At 39.0% G+C, this 18,932-nt stretch overlaps 1 protein-coding gene across 1 annotated transcript in view; it reads left to right on the top strand.

The window, feature by feature from the left end:
• gsap (gamma-secretase activating protein) overlaps positions 1-18,932 on the top strand; it is a 52,563-nt gene that overhangs the window by 2,733 nt on the left and 30,898 nt on the right. The window contains exons 5-23 of the mRNA XM_084910347.1: positions 169-216; positions 2,834-2,922; positions 3,217-3,286; positions 3,428-3,477; positions 3,762-3,872; positions 3,962-4,018; positions 4,122-4,168; positions 4,271-4,356; positions 8,370-8,447; positions 8,558-8,644; positions 8,925-9,017; positions 9,244-9,412; positions 9,786-9,876; positions 12,305-12,374; positions 13,073-13,152; positions 14,434-14,514; positions 14,822-14,944; positions 15,181-15,236; positions 18,291-18,322. Of these exons, the coding sequence (XP_084766473.1) occupies positions 169-216; positions 2,834-2,922; positions 3,217-3,286; positions 3,428-3,477; positions 3,762-3,872; positions 3,962-4,018; positions 4,122-4,168; positions 4,271-4,356; positions 8,370-8,447; positions 8,558-8,644; positions 8,925-9,017; positions 9,244-9,412; positions 9,786-9,876; positions 12,305-12,374; positions 13,073-13,152; positions 14,434-14,514; positions 14,822-14,944; positions 15,181-15,236; positions 18,291-18,322 (1,518 nt within the window). The remainder of the gene's footprint in view (positions 1-168; positions 217-2,833; positions 2,923-3,216; positions 3,287-3,427; positions 3,478-3,761; positions 3,873-3,961; positions 4,019-4,121; positions 4,169-4,270; positions 4,357-8,369; positions 8,448-8,557; positions 8,645-8,924; positions 9,018-9,243; positions 9,413-9,785; positions 9,877-12,304; positions 12,375-13,072; positions 13,153-14,433; positions 14,515-14,821; positions 14,945-15,180; positions 15,237-18,290; positions 18,323-18,932) is intronic.

The raw sequence follows: 18,932 nt of genomic DNA, 5'->3' as shown, positions 1-18,932 counted from the left end.
TGTCGAGAAAGCAGTTTCAGATCATGCAACGCACGAACCCACAAGTACAAGACGAGATGATGCTGTTCGGATGCTGATTAGTGCCTGAAGAACCACCGGAGACATTATTGTGGGAAATATGTTCCAATTCAGTCATGTGACATGCCAACTTTGCTTTTTCTCTCCTAGCTGTCAGCTTGGCACAGAATACCAGAGGAGAGGAGCGCCTCAAACCAAGTAACATCTCTTTTCTGTTTTATCCATCGACTGTGACATTAAACCTCTCTTAAAGCAGTGATTCTCAACCAGGGGTACAAATACCCCAGGGGTTATTTTTGTCAGTAGCCAGAGGGCTTAAAAGTATACATTTAAAGTAGTAAATTTAAGTGTGGCCTAACTGATACTAGCTGAAATTGTTAGCAGTATGGACAACTGAACAATATTTGATTTGGACCCAAATTCAGGATGCTGAATTAGAAAATTTATCAATGAGAAGAAAACTTTATCCTGCAGTAGATAGCAGGATAATCAACTAGAAGCCTAACAAAAAGAATCATGCAACTGACAAAAAGCCAAGACAAAACAGGGGATTGGAAATGCCACAATTGCAAAAAGAAGGACAAAGGCAGGAGGTAAAACTTACCAAAAAAACAGAAAAAAAAGTGTTTGAATTGTTGACTCATTCACAAGATAAATTGTTAGACATTTTCATTGCCGTTCTAAATTTCAGCATTAATATATAATGCCCCATAAAGTAGTGTGCAGAAGCAGTGCACACTGCACTCCACTGACTGGGACACGTGCACCAAAGCGTGTTTGTGTCAAAGAATGAAATATGCTCTGTGCAGTATGTTGTGAAGTGGCTTGCTTATGAAGTGTTTTCAAGAAGTAACAAGCATGCACGCATGATTGGTACAAAATAGCATTGTAACCGTTTTCATTTAGTTAGTGATTACAGTGTACCCAAAGTATAGTAATGTGCAAAAGTAATTTCTTTACATTTTATATTTCAGTTCAGACTTTCTTTCCTTTTTCTTTCTTTTTAATTTTAAGTTGAGCTATAGTTCTCCAGGTTTTCTAAAGCTCTTTGAAAGTATTTCTTTGGACATTAGCTGCTTCTCAGTCCAACTCTGGTACGTCTCATTTTCAGAGGAATTTTGTCTTTGTTAAGACACTTAACACTGACCTATGAGTCACTCAAACAGAAAAAGTCATCTAACTCAAGCAGTGTTTTATCAACACATAACAGGGAACTCAGGAAAGAATCGAGATAACGCAGTTTGAGAGACATTAACACGTTGATTCCCCAAAAGCAAACTTGACATATTTCAGCATAGTGTACAGTGTGTCCATATAAAATGTGAAGAAACTGGACAAGTGAAAGACAAAAGAAGAAGTGAAAAATCTAGCTAAAAATCTCAACCTAAAAATTACACTGTTTGTCTAAGAGACCATGTGGAAGAATGAAGGCGGTCACACCAAATACTAACTTTGGAGTTTGTTAGATTTGTACAAACTCTGTTTTTGCTTCAACTACAACATGTATTGTATCCAAAAATAGCAAAAATGTTGTACAGTAGATGTTTTGTTTTGCACCAGAGATAATTAGGAACGTCTGTTGCATAACTTTGCAGCAGTGCATCCAAAAAGTGTCCATAGTGTATCAACAGCTGCCTGGACTTACTCCCTTGTTAATCCGCTATGTAGCAAACACTGTGTTTTGGATGAGTGTGTCAGTCAGGCGGATTTTTAAAGAAAATAAAGCAGGAAATGACTGAAACAGAAAAATGAGCAGCAAACACGGACACACAGAAAGACAGAAACACAGCAGACACTAAAACTTAGGAAAGATTACGGTCCAAACCCCTTAAACTTTGGCATTTGAAATATCATGTGGAACAAACAGTAAACAGCCAGCTTCATTAACTATTCTACAACTAAAATTCTACAACTATGACTATTATTACTGCAGTTTTTATTATTACCTTTTTATTACCTATTTTTCATCTGTTAGCCAATGGTAAGCTGAAAGCACTTCAGAAATGGATCAAACTGATTTAAAAAGATGTCAAATAGTAACATTTTCAGACAGTTATTCCATTCCATTCTAGCACTATTTAGCTAGATATAGCTATAACAGCATAGTTCTAGCTGCAAGCACAGCAACCTCCACCTGCACAGGGATGTGGTGTATATTTTTTAATACTAAAAAAGAGACTAAACTTAAACAATAGAAACAAAGTATCACTCTTAGTATCGATCCAATACCAATACAATACCAATATATAGATACCAATACGCCATTGGTGTCTATACTATTGATATTTGATTATTTAACCCACCTCTAGAACCCACATCATAAAATAGCCTGTTAAATTAAAATCAAAACTTTCTAGATATTAGAATAGTTATGGCTGTAAGAAAACTTGATTAAATGTCTTAAAATAAGACAGGCTGTCATTGCAGCTCTTAAAATATTCAAACAGTCCAGTTGACTTAATTAGGCCTAACTAATTCAAAAAGGAGCCTATCTATAGATAGGCTCCTTTTTGCTATGGCCTTTTAAGAATAACTCAAAGATAAAGTTTCTAATGAAGATAAGCATAGTAACATTTACTTTTAAGTCAAATAATCTTCCCTAGAAAGCATAAACATGTTCCTTTATACTGAAAACAAGATCAGCTTTGATCTTAAATTTAAATATCAAATTATTATGCACGGTTTATTCTGAAGTTTTTGTACTTGAGTTGGAAAAAGGTTGGGAACCACTTCCTTAAAGCAGTTTAAATACACTCTTTTCCTACAGCATTTTCAGTCTGTGAATGATATTAACCTAGCCTGTCTACCTTTGTAGTATCAAAGTGCCTGACTCTCCTGATTGAGATCCATCCTATTAACAACACTAAAGTCCTCAAGGCAGTGGACTTCAGAGTCAAAGTGCAGGTAGAGTGTTTCATTCACATTTTACTAACAAACAAGCGCTTACGTCGCAGTTACGAAGCGTTAGTGCTCAGAGGGCATGACTGTCATACTACATATCTTTTATGGCCTCTAGTTTACGTTCTATCACTTAATTAAAGTCAGTGTACCCCCTTTTCTCCACTTTCTCTTCTACAGTCATGCCTTTTCATCAATTTTGTTCATAGCCTTGAATAAAAAGCAGCAAATTTTCAGCTTCATCTGGCAAATTGTTGGAAACCACTCGTTTAGTTTTCCCGTGGCTTTTTTTCCCCATAGTTCCTCCATCATGAAACTGACAGAAGATCAGTGCTGGAGAGCCATCTGCTGCTGCTGACTGAAGATAGATGTAAGCAACTGTGTCCTTATGCTGGCCTGCATGTGTAACAAGAATCCAGAGAGAACTATGATAATGCATAAAAAATAATCCATACTGTATATTCTACCGTACATTCTTGCATTTGCATAATTATCATTTTGTGTGTTTTAGATGTGGATCTCTACCACGTGATGCTAACGAGGCAGGAGGGATATAGAGTGGTATGCTACACATTGCTTTTTTTTCTTATGAAGGAAGTGTTTGCAGATAGTTGACTCATCTGAGCTATAAATTGCATGCAGGATTTCATGGCTGGTAAATTCTGTGCAGTTTTGCAGCAACATAAATTCTTTCCAAGGGTGCACGAATTTAGTAATTAATAAGCAAAACAGTGCAAAGAATATATTGTTTCAACCTCCTTCTCAAAATACACTGCACGTCTTCTGCCAGAGACTTGCATTAACAATCCATTGTGGCTGAATTCAAATGTTTGTGTGTTGACCAGGTGATAATGAACCCCGAACGTTTGTCCAAAACGGCAGAGAGAATCGTGGAGGATTTTTGCTGGGTCCAGTGGGACAGGCACACGCAAAGACTCTACTATCTCACGTTTAAGGCAATGCATACAAACTCGCATTCAAATTTGGCAACAGATACCCTGGGACTTGTTTGATTAACGCAAAATGTACGGCTTGTCTTTTGCAGGAAAAGTTTCTGCTCCGAAGCGTTCAGTTTTACCCAAGCTATAACTGTGAAACTGTGGTATGCTATCTTTGTGTCTTATATTTTAATACATGCCGCTCTTTGTGCTCTGTATTTGTTGTTTATGCTTTTACTTTGAAATAACATACCGCTCTGATAACAGTTCGAGCTCCCTTTAGAACTGCCTGCCAACTCCTTCCGCACAGTCAAGTAAGGCAACTTTTAGCAGAGTATAAAATAGAAATATGTCGGTTCTATATTCCGCATTCCTTTTGAACATTGTTTTTGTGTTTGTGTTCGTCTCGATGACAGGTTTGCAAATCTCGGTTTCGACCATTATCACACCGAGAGGCCGGAGCAGGAGCTTGTTAAGTTGCAAGTATTCACAAATAAAATAGGTAAGACGTCCTCACACACATCCATGCACCGCATGTCTATTCACATGCTTATTAGTCTCACATTGAAAAGTCAGATTATGAGACTAATTTGATACATTTGTGCGATTTCTATCCCTCTTTGTAAAAACAAGAAGGTAAGTCCCCGCCTCAGCTCACCTCCAGGGATTAAAAATCTTGGCCAATTCACAATTTCAGTGATGATTGAAGGATTTGTGGAGATGATCACTTTATAATGAGGTTCTGACCAATTTCTGAGATGACTGTAAATCTTACAAGCCTCCTTAAGTTTCAGAGGTGTTTTCCAATGGCATCACAGCTGATGATGCTTTTGCAGTGATTAATTCAAATGCCGATTTGTTCAGCTGATCTGTCAGTTCCTCTCATCATTGTCATCCTTCTCACTTAATATTTATCTGTTCTGGCTCATGCTGCTGTCCTGGTTATATTCACACTCCTCAGATTTTTGTCCTGTTTTTTTTTTTTTTTTTTGTGCTGCATGATTAAACATAGACGGTTTAATGGCATACAGAAAGAGGGACAGAATCGCATTGACTATAGATGAGCTGCACTGTAATGAAGCTGCTTTATTTGAGCTTTAATGTGAATACAAGAGTAACATCTGCCTCGAGCAGCTTGTAAATCTTTCAGGATTTGCTTTCTTATACTGACTTTCATCCATTACCATTAATTAGGGAAAAATCAGACTGCAGACGCGTTCTGTATGTTAAAGCCTTGTATTCATACTCAAGCATGAATATAAAGTGGTCAACACATTTCTCTCTCAAGTATGAATGTGTAGTAAACAGTACATTTCTTTGTGCGTATATAGGTGGGTAATAAATTAAAGGAAGCCTGGAACCCTTTGCTCAATCCAGTCTGGTACCAGCTATACCAGAGTGATCACCTTCACCTTACAATGAAACATTTTTATGCTGATGGAGCGTCATCATGCTGATAGTAGCGCTCCCATCAAAGGAATGTTCCTATAAGTATTGATAGTGGTCATATGCTATGGCCGTCAGATTGCAACCAACCTGATTACCTGTTTGAAAATTTGTATCGACATATTAGATAGTGCTAGTTCATCACCACCATCATCAAAACACCTGAGGTGGGTGGGATCATTTTGGGGGGCGAAAGACTTAATCAATGCTAGAGAGTGTTCGGCTCTTCTGACAGCATGATGTTGTGCAAAACTTTAAGATTGCTCGTTTATTCTTTTAATTTGGAACCTGTCTTACATAATTTTGTTATACACTTAGATACACTCATTGGCCACCTTAATAGGTGCACCTGTTCAGCTGCACAATAATTACAAAAATGAGAAATCATAATGGGAACGGTCAGAAGAGAATGACCAGAAGGCAATAGTAAATAAAAAAAAACAAAAAAACCACCACTGACAACCAAGGTATGCAGAAGAGCATCTCTGAACTCTACAGCTGCAGAAGACCACAGCAGGTGCCTCTTCTGACAGCTAAGTACGGGAAACTGAGGATAGTGTTTGCAAAGGCAAAATTGGACAAGATTGGAAAAATGTTGCTGGGCCTGATGAGTGTCTACAGGGAGTGCAGAATTATTAGGCAAATGAGTATTTTGTCCACATCATCCTCTTCATGCATGTTGTCTTACTCCAAGCTGTATAGGCTCGAAAGCCTACTACCAATTAAGCATATTAGGTGATGTGCATCTCTGTAATGAGAAGGGGTGTGGTCTAATGACATCAACACCCTATATCAGGTGTGCATAATTATTAGGCAACGTCCTTTCCTTTGGCAAAATGGGTCAAAAGAAGGACTTGACAGGCACAGAAAAGTCAAAAATAGTGAGATATCTTGCAGAGGGATGCAGCAGCCTCAAAATTGCAAAGCTTCTGAAGCGTGATCATCGAACAATCAAGCGTTTTATTCAAAATAGTCAACAGGGTCGCAAGAAGCGTGTGGAAAAACCAAGGCGCAAAATGACTGCCCATGAACTGAGAAAAGTCAAGCGTGCAGCTGCCAAGATGCCACTTGCCACCAGTTTGGCCATATTTCAGAGCTGCAACATCACTGGAGTGCCCAAAAGCACAAGGTGTGCAATACTCAGAGACATGGCCAAGGTAAGAAAGGCTGAAAGACGACCACCACTGAACAAGACACACAAGCTGAAACGTCAAGACTGGGCCAAGAAATATCTCAAGACTGGTTTTTCTAAGGTTTTATGGACTGATGAAATGAGAGTGAGTCTTGATGGGCCAGATGGATGGGCCCGTGGCTGGATTGGTAAAGGGCAGAGAGCTCCAGTCCGACTCAGACGCCAGCAAGGTGGAGGTGGAGTACTGGTTTGGGCTGGTATCATCAAAGATGAGCTTGTGGGGCCTTTTCGGGTTGAGGATGGAGTCAAGCTCAACTCCCAGTCCTACTGCCAGTTTCTGGAAGACACCTTCTTCAAGCAGTGGTACAGGAAGAAGTCTGCATCCTTCAAGAAAAACATGATTTTCATGCAGGACAATGCTCCATCACACGCGTCCAAGTACTCCACAGCGTGGCTGGCAAGAAAGGGTATAAAAGAAGAAAAACTAATGACATGGCCTCCTTGTTCACCTGATCTGAACCCCATTGAGAACCTGTGGTCCATCATCAAATGTGAGATTTACAAGGAGGGAAAACAGTACACCTCTCTGAACAGTGTCTGGGAGGCTGTGGTTGCTGCTGCACACAATGTTGATGGTGAACAGATCAAAACACTGACAGAATCCATGGATGGCAGGCTTTTGAGTGTCCTTGCAAAGAAAGGTGGCTATATTGGTCGCTGATTTGTTTTTGTTTTGTTTTTGAATGTCAGAAATGTATATTTGTGAATGTGGAGATGTTATATTGGTTTCACTGGTAAAAATAAATAATTGAAATGGGTATATATTTGTTTTTTGTTAAGTTGCCTAATAATTATGCACAGTAATAGTCACCTGCACACACAGATATCCCCCTAAAATAGCTAAAACTAAAAACAAACTAAAAACTACTTCCAAAAACATTCAGCTTTGATATTAATGAGTTTTTTGGGTTCATTGAGAACATGGTTGTTGTTCAATAATAAAATTATTCCTCAAAAATACAACTTGCCTAATAATTCTGCACTCCCTGTATTTCTGATGCAACATTTGGATGGTACGGTCAGACATTGGTTAAACAACATGAAAACATGTAACATGGTGGTGTAATGACATGGGAGGTGTTTTCGTTGCACACTGAGCATTGTTTAAACACCATGGCCTCCCTCAGCATTGCTGTTTCCAACATATCACAAAGCTCAGATCATCTCAAATTATACTCAAATGGCTTCCACAGTCACTTGGTCCAATACAGCACCTTGGGGATGTGGTGGACCAGGAGATGAATGTGAAATTTAAGATTACTCATGTGCAGCTGACAAATCTGCAACAAATGTGCGATACTACGTGTCAATATGGACCAAAACCTCTGAGGAATATTTCCATCACCTTGTTGGGTCTTGGTGAAAATGGGGCCCAACCCCATACTAGCAAGGTGTACCTAATAAAGTTTCCAGCGAGCGTATATTTTTATATACTGCCAACTGTAAGAAGCTCGTAATGGCATGCATATGCACTGAAATGTTGTTTGTAGAATTTTAAAAGCATCCATAGAAATATATTTAACTTTTTGGATAAAGTGAGCACTCTTCTCATTTAGATTTTTTATTTTTTTTTACACAAAGAAATGTGCTGTGAAGGGAAAATAATATAATTAAATCAGAATTCCAACCTTTAACAAGGCATGAGTAATTTTTACAATTACTATATGGCTGACTCTATAACCTCTGAATATAATCTCAGTATTTCACTCTTATTGCTTGTCCTATTAAAAAGTAAGTAATGTTAAATATTAACAATATGAATAGAGTATATGGTATAATAATATATGGCGATAAATCAGATCTAATTTTTCCATTGGTTATCATGAATAATGCCATTATTTGATCTGTAACTTCCCTGTTCTGTGCTTTACTCTTAGGAAGCATGTGCGTATGCTATACCCAGCCTCTTCAAGACAAACACGAACTTCTCTACACTGTGGTTTTAGTTCACAAAGGTGTGTCTGTGCTAGCTCCTAATTCCCCCCCCCCCATCTGTTACTGCCTCTTTTACAGTTTTTATCTCAAGCACACGGAGACAAATGTGTTTTTTTTTAACTTCCTGCAGACTGCAGCAAGAAGTTCAGGGTGTCTCTGGGCAGTGATGCATCGCCACAGAAAGCCACCCAGCTCCATCCGCTCTTCATTCCCATAGGTCATTGCGCACACAGATATATAATACACACACACACACACACACACACACACACACACACACACACACACACACACACACACACACACACACACACACACACACACACACACACACACATCTGCATCCTAATATTTGTGAGTTTTTAGGTTGAATTTCAAATAGAAACACAGGCACACCAAATATAGATGAATGTGTTTATCTGCACAGAGCCCAAGAAATGCCTGGTGTGCCTGAAGCATACTAACTGACAGTGATGCTGTGTGCTTTTTTTACATAGGTTACTACATCCTGGTATACCTGCAGGGTTATTTCCTCCACTGTATCAACACCAGGCAGCAGGAGATGCTCTGTCACTCCCTCTTTCTCTCTGGTAAGGCAAGTTTTGTCGAAAGAAATAGGGCCTGTGCTAAGCAGTTGCAGAATTAGCATTTTTTTTCTTTCTCTTTCCCCTCTGTAATATATACTTGTTTATTTCTCACATGACTTTTAAACGAGGAAGCTGCCTTATCTGTCAATAAGACGTGCGCCTCAAAATAAGATGATTTAACTCTGTGTCTATGCCTTGTTCTCTGTCTGTCTGACTCTACAACATGCAGGTCGTGATGTGAACCTGGGCCTGCAGTGTCAGTCAGCCAACATCACAGTTTTGCATGCAGAGGATGAGTCCAGCGCTTGTCTGCTGGACCAGGCCACCGGCAGGATTCACAGTGCCGAGCTCAGCCCCGCCTACCTGCTGAAGATCCTGCGTTCAGACACAAGTTCTAGGTGGGCATGACTCAAAACTTAGAAGATGAAGAGGAGTGCATAGGAGAAGATATAGGCAGGAAGGTAGCAGACAGGCTTTTGTGTGTGTACACCTGCAGTGTCTTTCTGAAATAAATTTAGCATTTACTTGAACTTTCGCCAGGAGTCACCTCCTAGCTCGATAAAGATGCAGCAATGGCTCTTTTCTCTTTTTGTTTAGTGGACAATTTTTCATTCTGTTCACTTTTGAAACTTAAATCCACTTTTTTAACAGCATGCATACATCACATTGTAGTACCTGACTGCTGGCTCTCTGCCTGTACCTCTGCCAGTGTGTTTGTATATGCTTATTTCTATATTATGGTGTATTTATTATATGTCACCTGCATTCAAGGTGTCCCAGCAGTAAGGCTGACCCTCAGCGCCTGGCTGCCCTCCACTGCCTGCTGGTTTACATGGGAACTGACCCAAACCTGGAGCTAAAGGTGCGGATGCACAGAGAATAATTGAGTTTCGTGGACAAAAATATTTACCTTCAAAGGAAATGTACTGCTCTGCAGAACATCATCTTTGTTTTCCAGCACATTTAAAACAAAACGACTGTCTTTTTGTAGAACATAAGTTCAGGAGGAGAATAGTCATTGATTTTTATTGGGTCTTAAACAAACTTACAAGATCAATAAGTTCTCCTTGAAGTGCAGAACGCACAAAAAAGACAAGATAAATAGGCAACAAAGTGGAGAATGCAGCTGTTTGAATAAGTAAACATTCAAGGTCAGTGTTAGGCAAGAACTAAAGATGTACAACTGAGAAGAAGTGAGTAGATAAATGTAGGAAAAGGCGCTCTTTCTGCACTTTTGTGTAAATGCGGTAGGTGTCAACCTTGAGTTGGAAGCCGGTTAGCCAGAGGGAAGAAGACAGAGAGAAAGACAGAAAAGATGGGATGCTGTAATGAAATGGGAGAGAAGAGAAGAGAAGTGGGCAGAGATCAAACAGAGTTAAAGACAGAGAGAAAGGGAGAAAGTGTTTTGTTTTGGCACGGTGCTGTGACTCAGACTGTATCAGTGTTACTACTAAATTAAGATGTTCTAGATTGTCATAAATTCTTTCTTTAGAGGTTAAATGAGTCACCAGCTTCATTAGTGCAAGCTATCAGTGGGAAATTGGACACCATACAGAACTTTTATATCTATTGTAGACTCTGCACCAGTGTAGTTGAGGCTTTGATAAAGTGGCACAAAATGTTCATAGAGTTTGAAACTTTAATACTGGGAATACTACATAAATGAAGTTACTCTGTTTCTAACATGTCTTCTGACTTTACTTCAGCTCTGACTTATGCTACAGGGCGAGGGTCTTTATACATCAAAGCAAGATCATACAAAAAATTATTATCTGTGATTACAGCTGTCACCAAGTATTACCAAACACGGTACCCAGCTGACATCAGGATGCTCACAAATGTAAAATGCTGAAGTTCTTGCTTCCCTCTTCAGCATAGGGCGTGTTAATGAAACTAACTAACTAAAGGATCGATCTAAATATCGATATTATTGATACAACGTGTGATTGGTATCAGACCGATAGTAACGTTTGTTTCTGTCCTGCAAGTTCAATATGTAGGTCATTGAATTGTCACTGAAATTAAATTTTTGGAGGGGAATTCAAAAAAACTGACCTCAATCATATACTATGGAAGATGTCAGAACCTTTTTGTGTTGACTGTCACGTCTATTTTATTTATAGCCTATAGAACAATTAAACAACAGTAGTTGGTCAAACGTGCTTTAGAGACTTGCACATTTATATTCCAGAAAAATGCAGTTTCAGAATTCATTAAAAGCTGTTTTGTTGTGTTAGCTAATTATTGTGGAAAGTGGCCATCGCAGTTTAGTGGTAATTAAAATGAAAAAACATAAATCACGACACATTGCTCTCTCCTAGCTGCGTTTATAAGTTAAAAGAATTGGTATGGCTAATACTGGCCCCTGTGTTTACTTGGCATGGAATAGACACTAAAATTTGCAGTATTGCACACCGCTACCGCTAACTTCTTAGCATTTGTTAATTAGCCCTTATTATGTCTACTGATCTTTTGGCCTCTTCTTATAACAGTGCCACAGGTTTTGGAGCTATAAAAAACATCAGAAGTATGCTTAGCTAATTTGCGTTCTTGCTCTGAATTACCTGAGGAGCTATTTGTCAGTTCATCTTACTTTAAGTTGTTAGCTAACACTGCCTAGCTTGGTTAGCATGGTGCATCAACACACCATATGGGTGTTTTACAGAGCTAGAGGTACTTGATTACTAGCATATAGATAAAATATTAGAATCTACCTCACAAAAAAACAAACTTGCTGTTACAGTGAACCACAAGGTATATTTTTTTGCCAGACATTTGTATTAAATATATACTCTAGAAGGCCCAGTTCAGAGACTTAATACCAGAGAATTAGCAGAGGTGACACCTAAGCAGACAATTAACAGCTTCTTGTGAAGGCTGTGACCTCAATAGTACATTTTGTACCTTAATAAACTTTAAATCACACTCTAAACATGTTTATTTCTTTTGTAAATTTGAGCATTTTAAAATGGGAGGTTACAACTTTAGATTAATTTTTAGCCCTGGAGGTTGCAGCTTTTTTAAGTAATCAGCTAACGAGCGATGAGAAGCCAGGACAAGGCAGCTGTTTGGTTACTTTTGAAATGACTTTTGAAGCTAACGACCTCTCTGCTAACTTCCGGTATCAGTCCCATCAATTAACTGTTCACAAACGTTGAACCATTCCTTTAGGGGATAGGAGAAAATTACCTGTCACTTTTTGAGGTCACTGTTGAAATATACATGAACAGCAGAACTAGAAACGAATCTTTTACTGGTATCGTCTCCTTGTGTTTTTATCATGTCTCTAGGTTATTGAATGGCTGTGTGACAACGTGAACACCTTTGAATCTTTTGATCAGATCCAGGAGTTTATTTTAGGTCAGTGGCAGCTGGAGAATGGGTACACAGTTCTCCTGAGTATCACTTCTCCTTTCTTTTTGAGTCTCACTGCTCTCTTACCTTTTTATGTGTCTTTCTGTTTGTGACTGTAGATTGTTTGCATCTTATCTGCACTAAGATGAATGGTTTCATCAGTTTTGTTTGGCTTTGGTGCCAGTGGCGCCACACGCAGATATGTAGAGTTTGAAAATAGTTTTGACTTCTCTGAAACCTCACAAACACATAGTTTGCACAGACTACTGCAAATATGGTTAAGTCCAAGCTGACTAACAGCACATTTGGCATTCCCTGTAAAGAAATCCTTGGAATAGTATGTGATGATATTTTCATATTTAAAACATCACCCAGAGAGTCAACGACTGCCTTGGATTGTAAGCAGCTGGCTGCATACATTTGCATTTAATTGGCACTGCAATAACCATTTCACCTTGCTGTTGTGTTAAGAAGTAATATTAACTTAGGTGTTATCATATAGTATAGGAAGACAATAATTGTGACCTAATAAAGGATACATTAGTACATTGTCATCACTCATATATCCTATTGATAGGGGTGAGGCATGGGCTGAAGTGCCTCATTTACCTTCTAACTATGCCTAGATAAAACACTCTACATGTTTAAAAGCGAGTTTGTCTGTTCTGTCTCTGATGGCTTGTCTGTCTGCCTCTCACACACAGCCTCGTTGTACAGAATAAACTACGAGAAGGCTCTCAGCTTGGATAAAATCCTGCCTTACTCCTCTGTATTCGACAAGAAGGTACCACACATACATATCTTTGTGCAAGCAATACCTTGGCATTTGCAATTGAAAGTGGCAACTCAATGTACAGTACTATGCAAAAGTCTTCAGCACCCCCTACCCCTCTGCAAATTTCTTTGTATTGTGGTATTTATTGAAACGTCAACATAGATGGAAAAGGTAAAAACACAGTTTGTACAAATCTAACAAGCTTGAAAGTCAACATCAACACAGCCTGAACTCTCTTGGGCAAGCTTTCTCGTAATTTCTTTAATTAGTCCTCAGGAATAGAATTCTCCAGGCTTCGTAAAGGAAATTCAAAGCTCTTCTTTAATGTTTGCTACATTTTGTTTGGTTCTCTGTAAGTCAAGATGATCCACACTACTTCAGTAATGCTGAGGTCTGGGCTCTGGTGAGGCCGATCCATGACGGATAGTGTTCCATAGTGTGTGATTGTGGGTTTTTTTTTTACCCAGGTATTACATTATTTACTGTATTGGCAGTGTGTTTGGGATCATTGCAATGCTGAAATATGATTTAGTTGGCAATCAGACGTTTTCTAGGTATTGCATGGTGGATCAAAATGATGATGGTACATTGTGTTCATCATTCCATCAGTTTTGACATGATACCTAACAGCTCTGGCCTCAAACCATAACAGAGCTTCCACTGTGTTTCACAGATGATCGTAGACACTCCCTGTTGTACCTCTCTCCTGACCTTCTCTGTACATACTGATAAAGATTTGGGAAAGAAATGATTCAGTTTTATTTACACATCTGTTTCCACTGCTTTTCTAATCTACACTGCTTTCTCCACTGATTGTGTAATTTGGCGTACCTCAGCCTTTTCTCCTTGTTTTCGTTTCTTAAGAATGGCTTCTTGTCAGCTGAGATCATTTCTGTTGAGGTTTCAGCAAACAGTAGATGGATCCACTGAAGGGCCAGACCTCTTTGGATCTCACTGGAACCATGTAAAGTCTCAGGTGACATAGGATGGAGTTCTTAAGGACATGATTTTCAGATACTATCTACTGCCGCTTGTCTGGTTTCCTGAACTTTTTTAGGACACAAAAAAACCCACTTCTCTGAAAATGATGGACTGAAAATCAGTGAAAACACACCTAATGTCCAAAGAAGATCACTCTTTTAAAAATTCCAAGAAGGCCTGGCTCCTTGGAAGCAAAATATAAACAACTGACCGGCCACAAGACTTTTGCACAGTACTATTAGTATTGATTTAAATGCAGTGGACGCACTTGCTTTTGAGCCACACACTTTTTTTGTATTTGTGCTCTAGGAGGTGCCAGAATGTTTGCTGAAAATTCCTGGTGTGTTTTGTACCACAGAGATTCAAACTGAATCTACCTTCAAAGGGAAGGTAATAACACATTTCTCACACTTGAAGTCCTGGAGTTACTTTGAAACAACATGACATTGAGCAGCACAGTTTTGTTTTGAGAAACATTTAATAAAACTAAACTTTAAAAAAGCGATTAAATTGAGAGATTGTGTGTTGCATTAAATATTACCCATACAAATACAAATCACTGAAATTAATGCAGATGTCCATAATACATTTATATGTAAAACAGCGTGCACCGCTCCGATGTAATTATCCTCGATTGTTTTGCCCTTGCTTTGTCGCTGTTGCGGTGCCGCTTGCTTCTGTGTACATCTGTGAGCAGGCCAGGAGTCTCCAGGGCTTCTGGTCAGAGCTGCAGTGGAACACAGAGAGGACAAAATATCTCGATGCCGATCCCAACCCCCGATACAGAACCTCACACATGCAGGGCGACTGGGACAAAATGGTGAGTGTGGGTGTATGTGCATGCCAAAACATCCCATGTACTGATTGACCGTTAATCACCCATGTATGTATATGAAATGCATCTGATCTCTGGTAACTGTTCAAACATGATCTTTGATGTGGGGGTGGGAATGCATGTGAGAAAATGTGCATGTCCTTGTCAAAATACCGGTGGGGTATTTTGTGGAACAATGGAAGCGTATTTTCAGCGTCTCTCATGATGGGTGTTTGTTTCAGAGGTCCGAGAGGAGACCCTCCAGCCAGATGAATCACATAGAGGAGAACACAAAGAAGTAGGTCTGCCTCCCACATGAGATTTGTTAAGAAATATGCTGCAGACTCACAGTCCTGAAACGAGAGGAGGGGGGCACCTGTGCATTATGTTCCAATGTTTTTAACAATGAGTTTTGAAATTAGGCACATTTATCTCTAATGAGGCGCTCCCAGGTCAACATTTTACAGTGGTTTCATTGTAATGAATGTTTTCAAGCACCGTGCCCTTAGTTTTCACAAGCATAGGCTGATTGGCCTGATAGGGTAGCTGTTATTGGTTGTTAAAATCCAGTTTGAAATTGTCTCAAATTACAGCACTTGTCACAGTAGCTGCAAAAACTGGCACACAGCTCCAAGTTATTGCCAAAAAAACCAAAAAACTTGAAATGCGCTCATCTTTCAAGGATGTGGCTGGTATAATTGCTTATTCGACCTGAACAAACAATGTTTATTTAGGTCCCTATCAATGCTCAGTGCCAGTTAGCTCTAAGCCCACTTGTTCCAATCAAACACAACCCCTAAAGACTGCACTCTTATCAGATCTCTGGCCTAATTTATTAAAGACTTAATTTATAGTCCCACAAATGTTTCTCACTTAAATAGGACGAGCAGTCTGTGCTAAGCCTTTGCTGCCAGAGTTGTGCTCTCACCCAGCATCTTTTTCCATGACAAGATCCCTGCATCGACAACCCGTTGTTTTAACATTAGACTATGAAAGCAGATAACTTGCCTGTAAAACTCCTAAGTACCTCACTGATCTACTCACTTAACATTAACATATGGGAAAGCTTAAGTCTTCCTTTGTTTAGAAAGGTAGAACAAACATTGGACTTCCAACTTCTGGAATACTTTGCCAGATTATGAAAACCTTCCTGTTTTATGATGCATGCATGGTTGACACTGAGTAAAATGTAAATAAAAACAGGATGCAATGATTTCCAAATTATTCACAGTAGAACATAGAAAACATACCAAAATGTACAAATAAAACCCCCCCCAAAAAAACATGAATTTAATGGCAGGAAAACACTTTTTAAAACAGTTGAGACGGTGCCATGTTTACCACTCTGTAGCATCCCCTCTTCTTTTAACAACAGCCTGTAAACATCTGAGAGCTGAGAGGACCAGCTACTTGACTTTTAGGAGAGGAATGTTATTGCATTTTTATCTGATAGAGGATTCTAGCTGCTCAACAGTCCTGGGTGTTCTTTATCACATTTATGAGCTGGTGAAACTATTACTAGTAAACCATGCTGTTGTAGTATGTTGTAGTTTAACATTGTCTTGCTGAAACATACAAGGGCTTCCCTGAAAAAAGGGAAAAATTAACTGGATGGGAGCATGTGTAACTATAATACATGTACATACATTTCACCATGATGGTGCATTTCCAGATGTGCAAGCTGCCAATTCTATATCACTATTATACCCCATGAGAAATAATACCATAAGAGATTCAGGCTTTTGAACTGAGGGCTGAAAACAAGCTGGATGGTCCTTCTCTGCTTGATTGCTGAGGACGAATTACATTTCGATTTGTCTGACCTCAAATCAGTTTACCAGTTTGCCTCAGTTCATTTTAAATGAGCTTCAGCCCCAAGAAGACAACAGAGTTTCTGGATCATGCTCACGTATGGCTTCTTCTTTGCATGATAGAGCTTTAACCTGCATCTGCCTCGTACAGAGATTTCTACAGATTCTCTGAATCTTAATATTTATGCACTGTAGCTAATGAGATATTCAGAGTTTTTTGCAATTTTACATTAAATAACGCTATTCTGAAATTGCTCCATAAGATGTAAACACAGGTTTTTGCTGATAGGTGAAGCTCTGCCTATCTTCACTTCTGATAAACTCTGCCTCTCTAAGATGCTCTTGTTATACCCAATCATCTGACTTTGTCCAGTTGACCTAATTAGCTGCAAAATGTTCTTGCAACTGACTCTTTTTAGTACCACATTTGATATTCTTAGTTTAACAATTTCATATATATTTCCCGCGTCCTTTTGTGAATAACATATGGGTTTGTGAGATTTGCAAATCACTGCATTCTGTTTTGCACATTACATAGAGTCCCAACATTTTCTGAACTGGGGTTGTGTCTGATTTTCCATTCGTAACTTTTAGGACCCCTTGGGAGCCTCTTCTCAGAATTGGATGTGAGAAGTTTAGTTGCTATAATCCAAGTCAGAGTAAACTAGAAAACCCCAGGGCTGTATTTCAGTATGGAATAACAAACCTGATATATTCACTTTCAAAGTTAAAGCGTTAAAAAACCCCACAAAAGTTGGCAGAACATCCTAACTTAGCTTATCGTTTTTAGATGATATGTCTATTTGGGGGTTAAGCTGGTGATATACAAGCTGGTGCAAAGTTTACACTCAGCTTTTTGGCTCTTGTGTTTTAACAAAATCCAACCGCACTGTTGACTTTGTTACACAGACTCAATTAGTTCAGCCGACGTCTATTCTGTTTTTCCTACTGCCAGAACTAATGAATCAGTTCAGAGGGTTACTGATGTGGCGCTTTTCTCTGTGTGAAAGTAACACCAGTAATAGTGTGATCGATACGGTTCTGAGACAGCTGTAGAAAACATTTAGTTCACCGATCGTAATGTCCACTCTTTTACTAATCAACCTCTCTTCAAACTTCAAGCTTCGAACTTCAAGCACACAGCATCCAAGCTTTATAGTTATTTTTGGCACAAATGTAACCACTTAGCAGGAATAAAAGAAGTCTGCATAGCCGAAAAGTGAAATCATAACTACAGCCCTTTACCATTTGATGATGACTGACTTGATGATGGACACATACCTGCGTGCACCATAGTTTAAAAGCCTGCTCTGTTTGTTTCAGAGAGCCAACCAAACACCTTTTTGGTTTATAATTAGCTTCCTCCAGGCAAAACTCTGGAACCTGCTTACAAACTTTTTGCTTTCATGGTTTTTGCTGCACACTGCAGCAAATGTAGAATTATACTGCCTCCTCAGCTTACAGCATAAAATGTAAGACTCTTATTATAATGCTGGCTTGAGGGATTGTTTTCACAAAAAGCTTTGCTTCTTATTTTGTAGAGTTCTATCAATGGTGGACACCTGGAGTCTTGGTAAGATGGCATAAGCACACTGATGTCGCACACAGACCCACAACATACACAAGTACACAGACATACTGCAGCATGAACATAATAAATACTCAAACATAGACTTATAATGTAACTCTATACTGTGTGTGAGTATATTTGGGCTTGTGTATTCTTATGAGGCTCTATTCACGCTCACTGGAGTGTGTGGCTAAACAAAACTACCTCACTAATTTATCTTGGAATGAGACAGAGACGAAGGAGGCAGAAAAGCAAAGAAAGAAAGAAAAAGAAAAGCCAAGAGAAAGAATGCTATACATGATTACATAACACTGAGGAGCTTGGTACTTGCATATCCCGCTTTCTCCCTTATTTTCTTTCCCTTTTCACATGTCTCTCATATGCAGTATGACGCACGTAGCTCCAGTGCAGCTGTTACCTGTCAGACACAACACAGGACGTTCTCCACACAAAAACACACACACGGATAATATACCCACATCCTCCCTCAGATTGATTTTTAAAACACACATATGATTGTGTTCCTGTTTTAACGTGTAAATAATAGCATACTTGTAAGAAGCTAATTTCGCTGTAAATAGTTTATGATTTGGTGTTATATTAAATCTGTTAT

Source organism: Perissodus microlepis, chromosome 17, assembly GCF_051167445.1.
Source record: "Perissodus microlepis isolate ML-2025 ecotype Zambia chromosome 17, ASM5116744v1, whole genome shotgun sequence".
Lineage (NCBI taxonomy): Eukaryota > Metazoa > Chordata > Actinopteri > Cichliformes > Cichlidae > Perissodus > Perissodus microlepis.
This window is presented reverse-complemented; position numbering and strand designations above follow the sequence as displayed.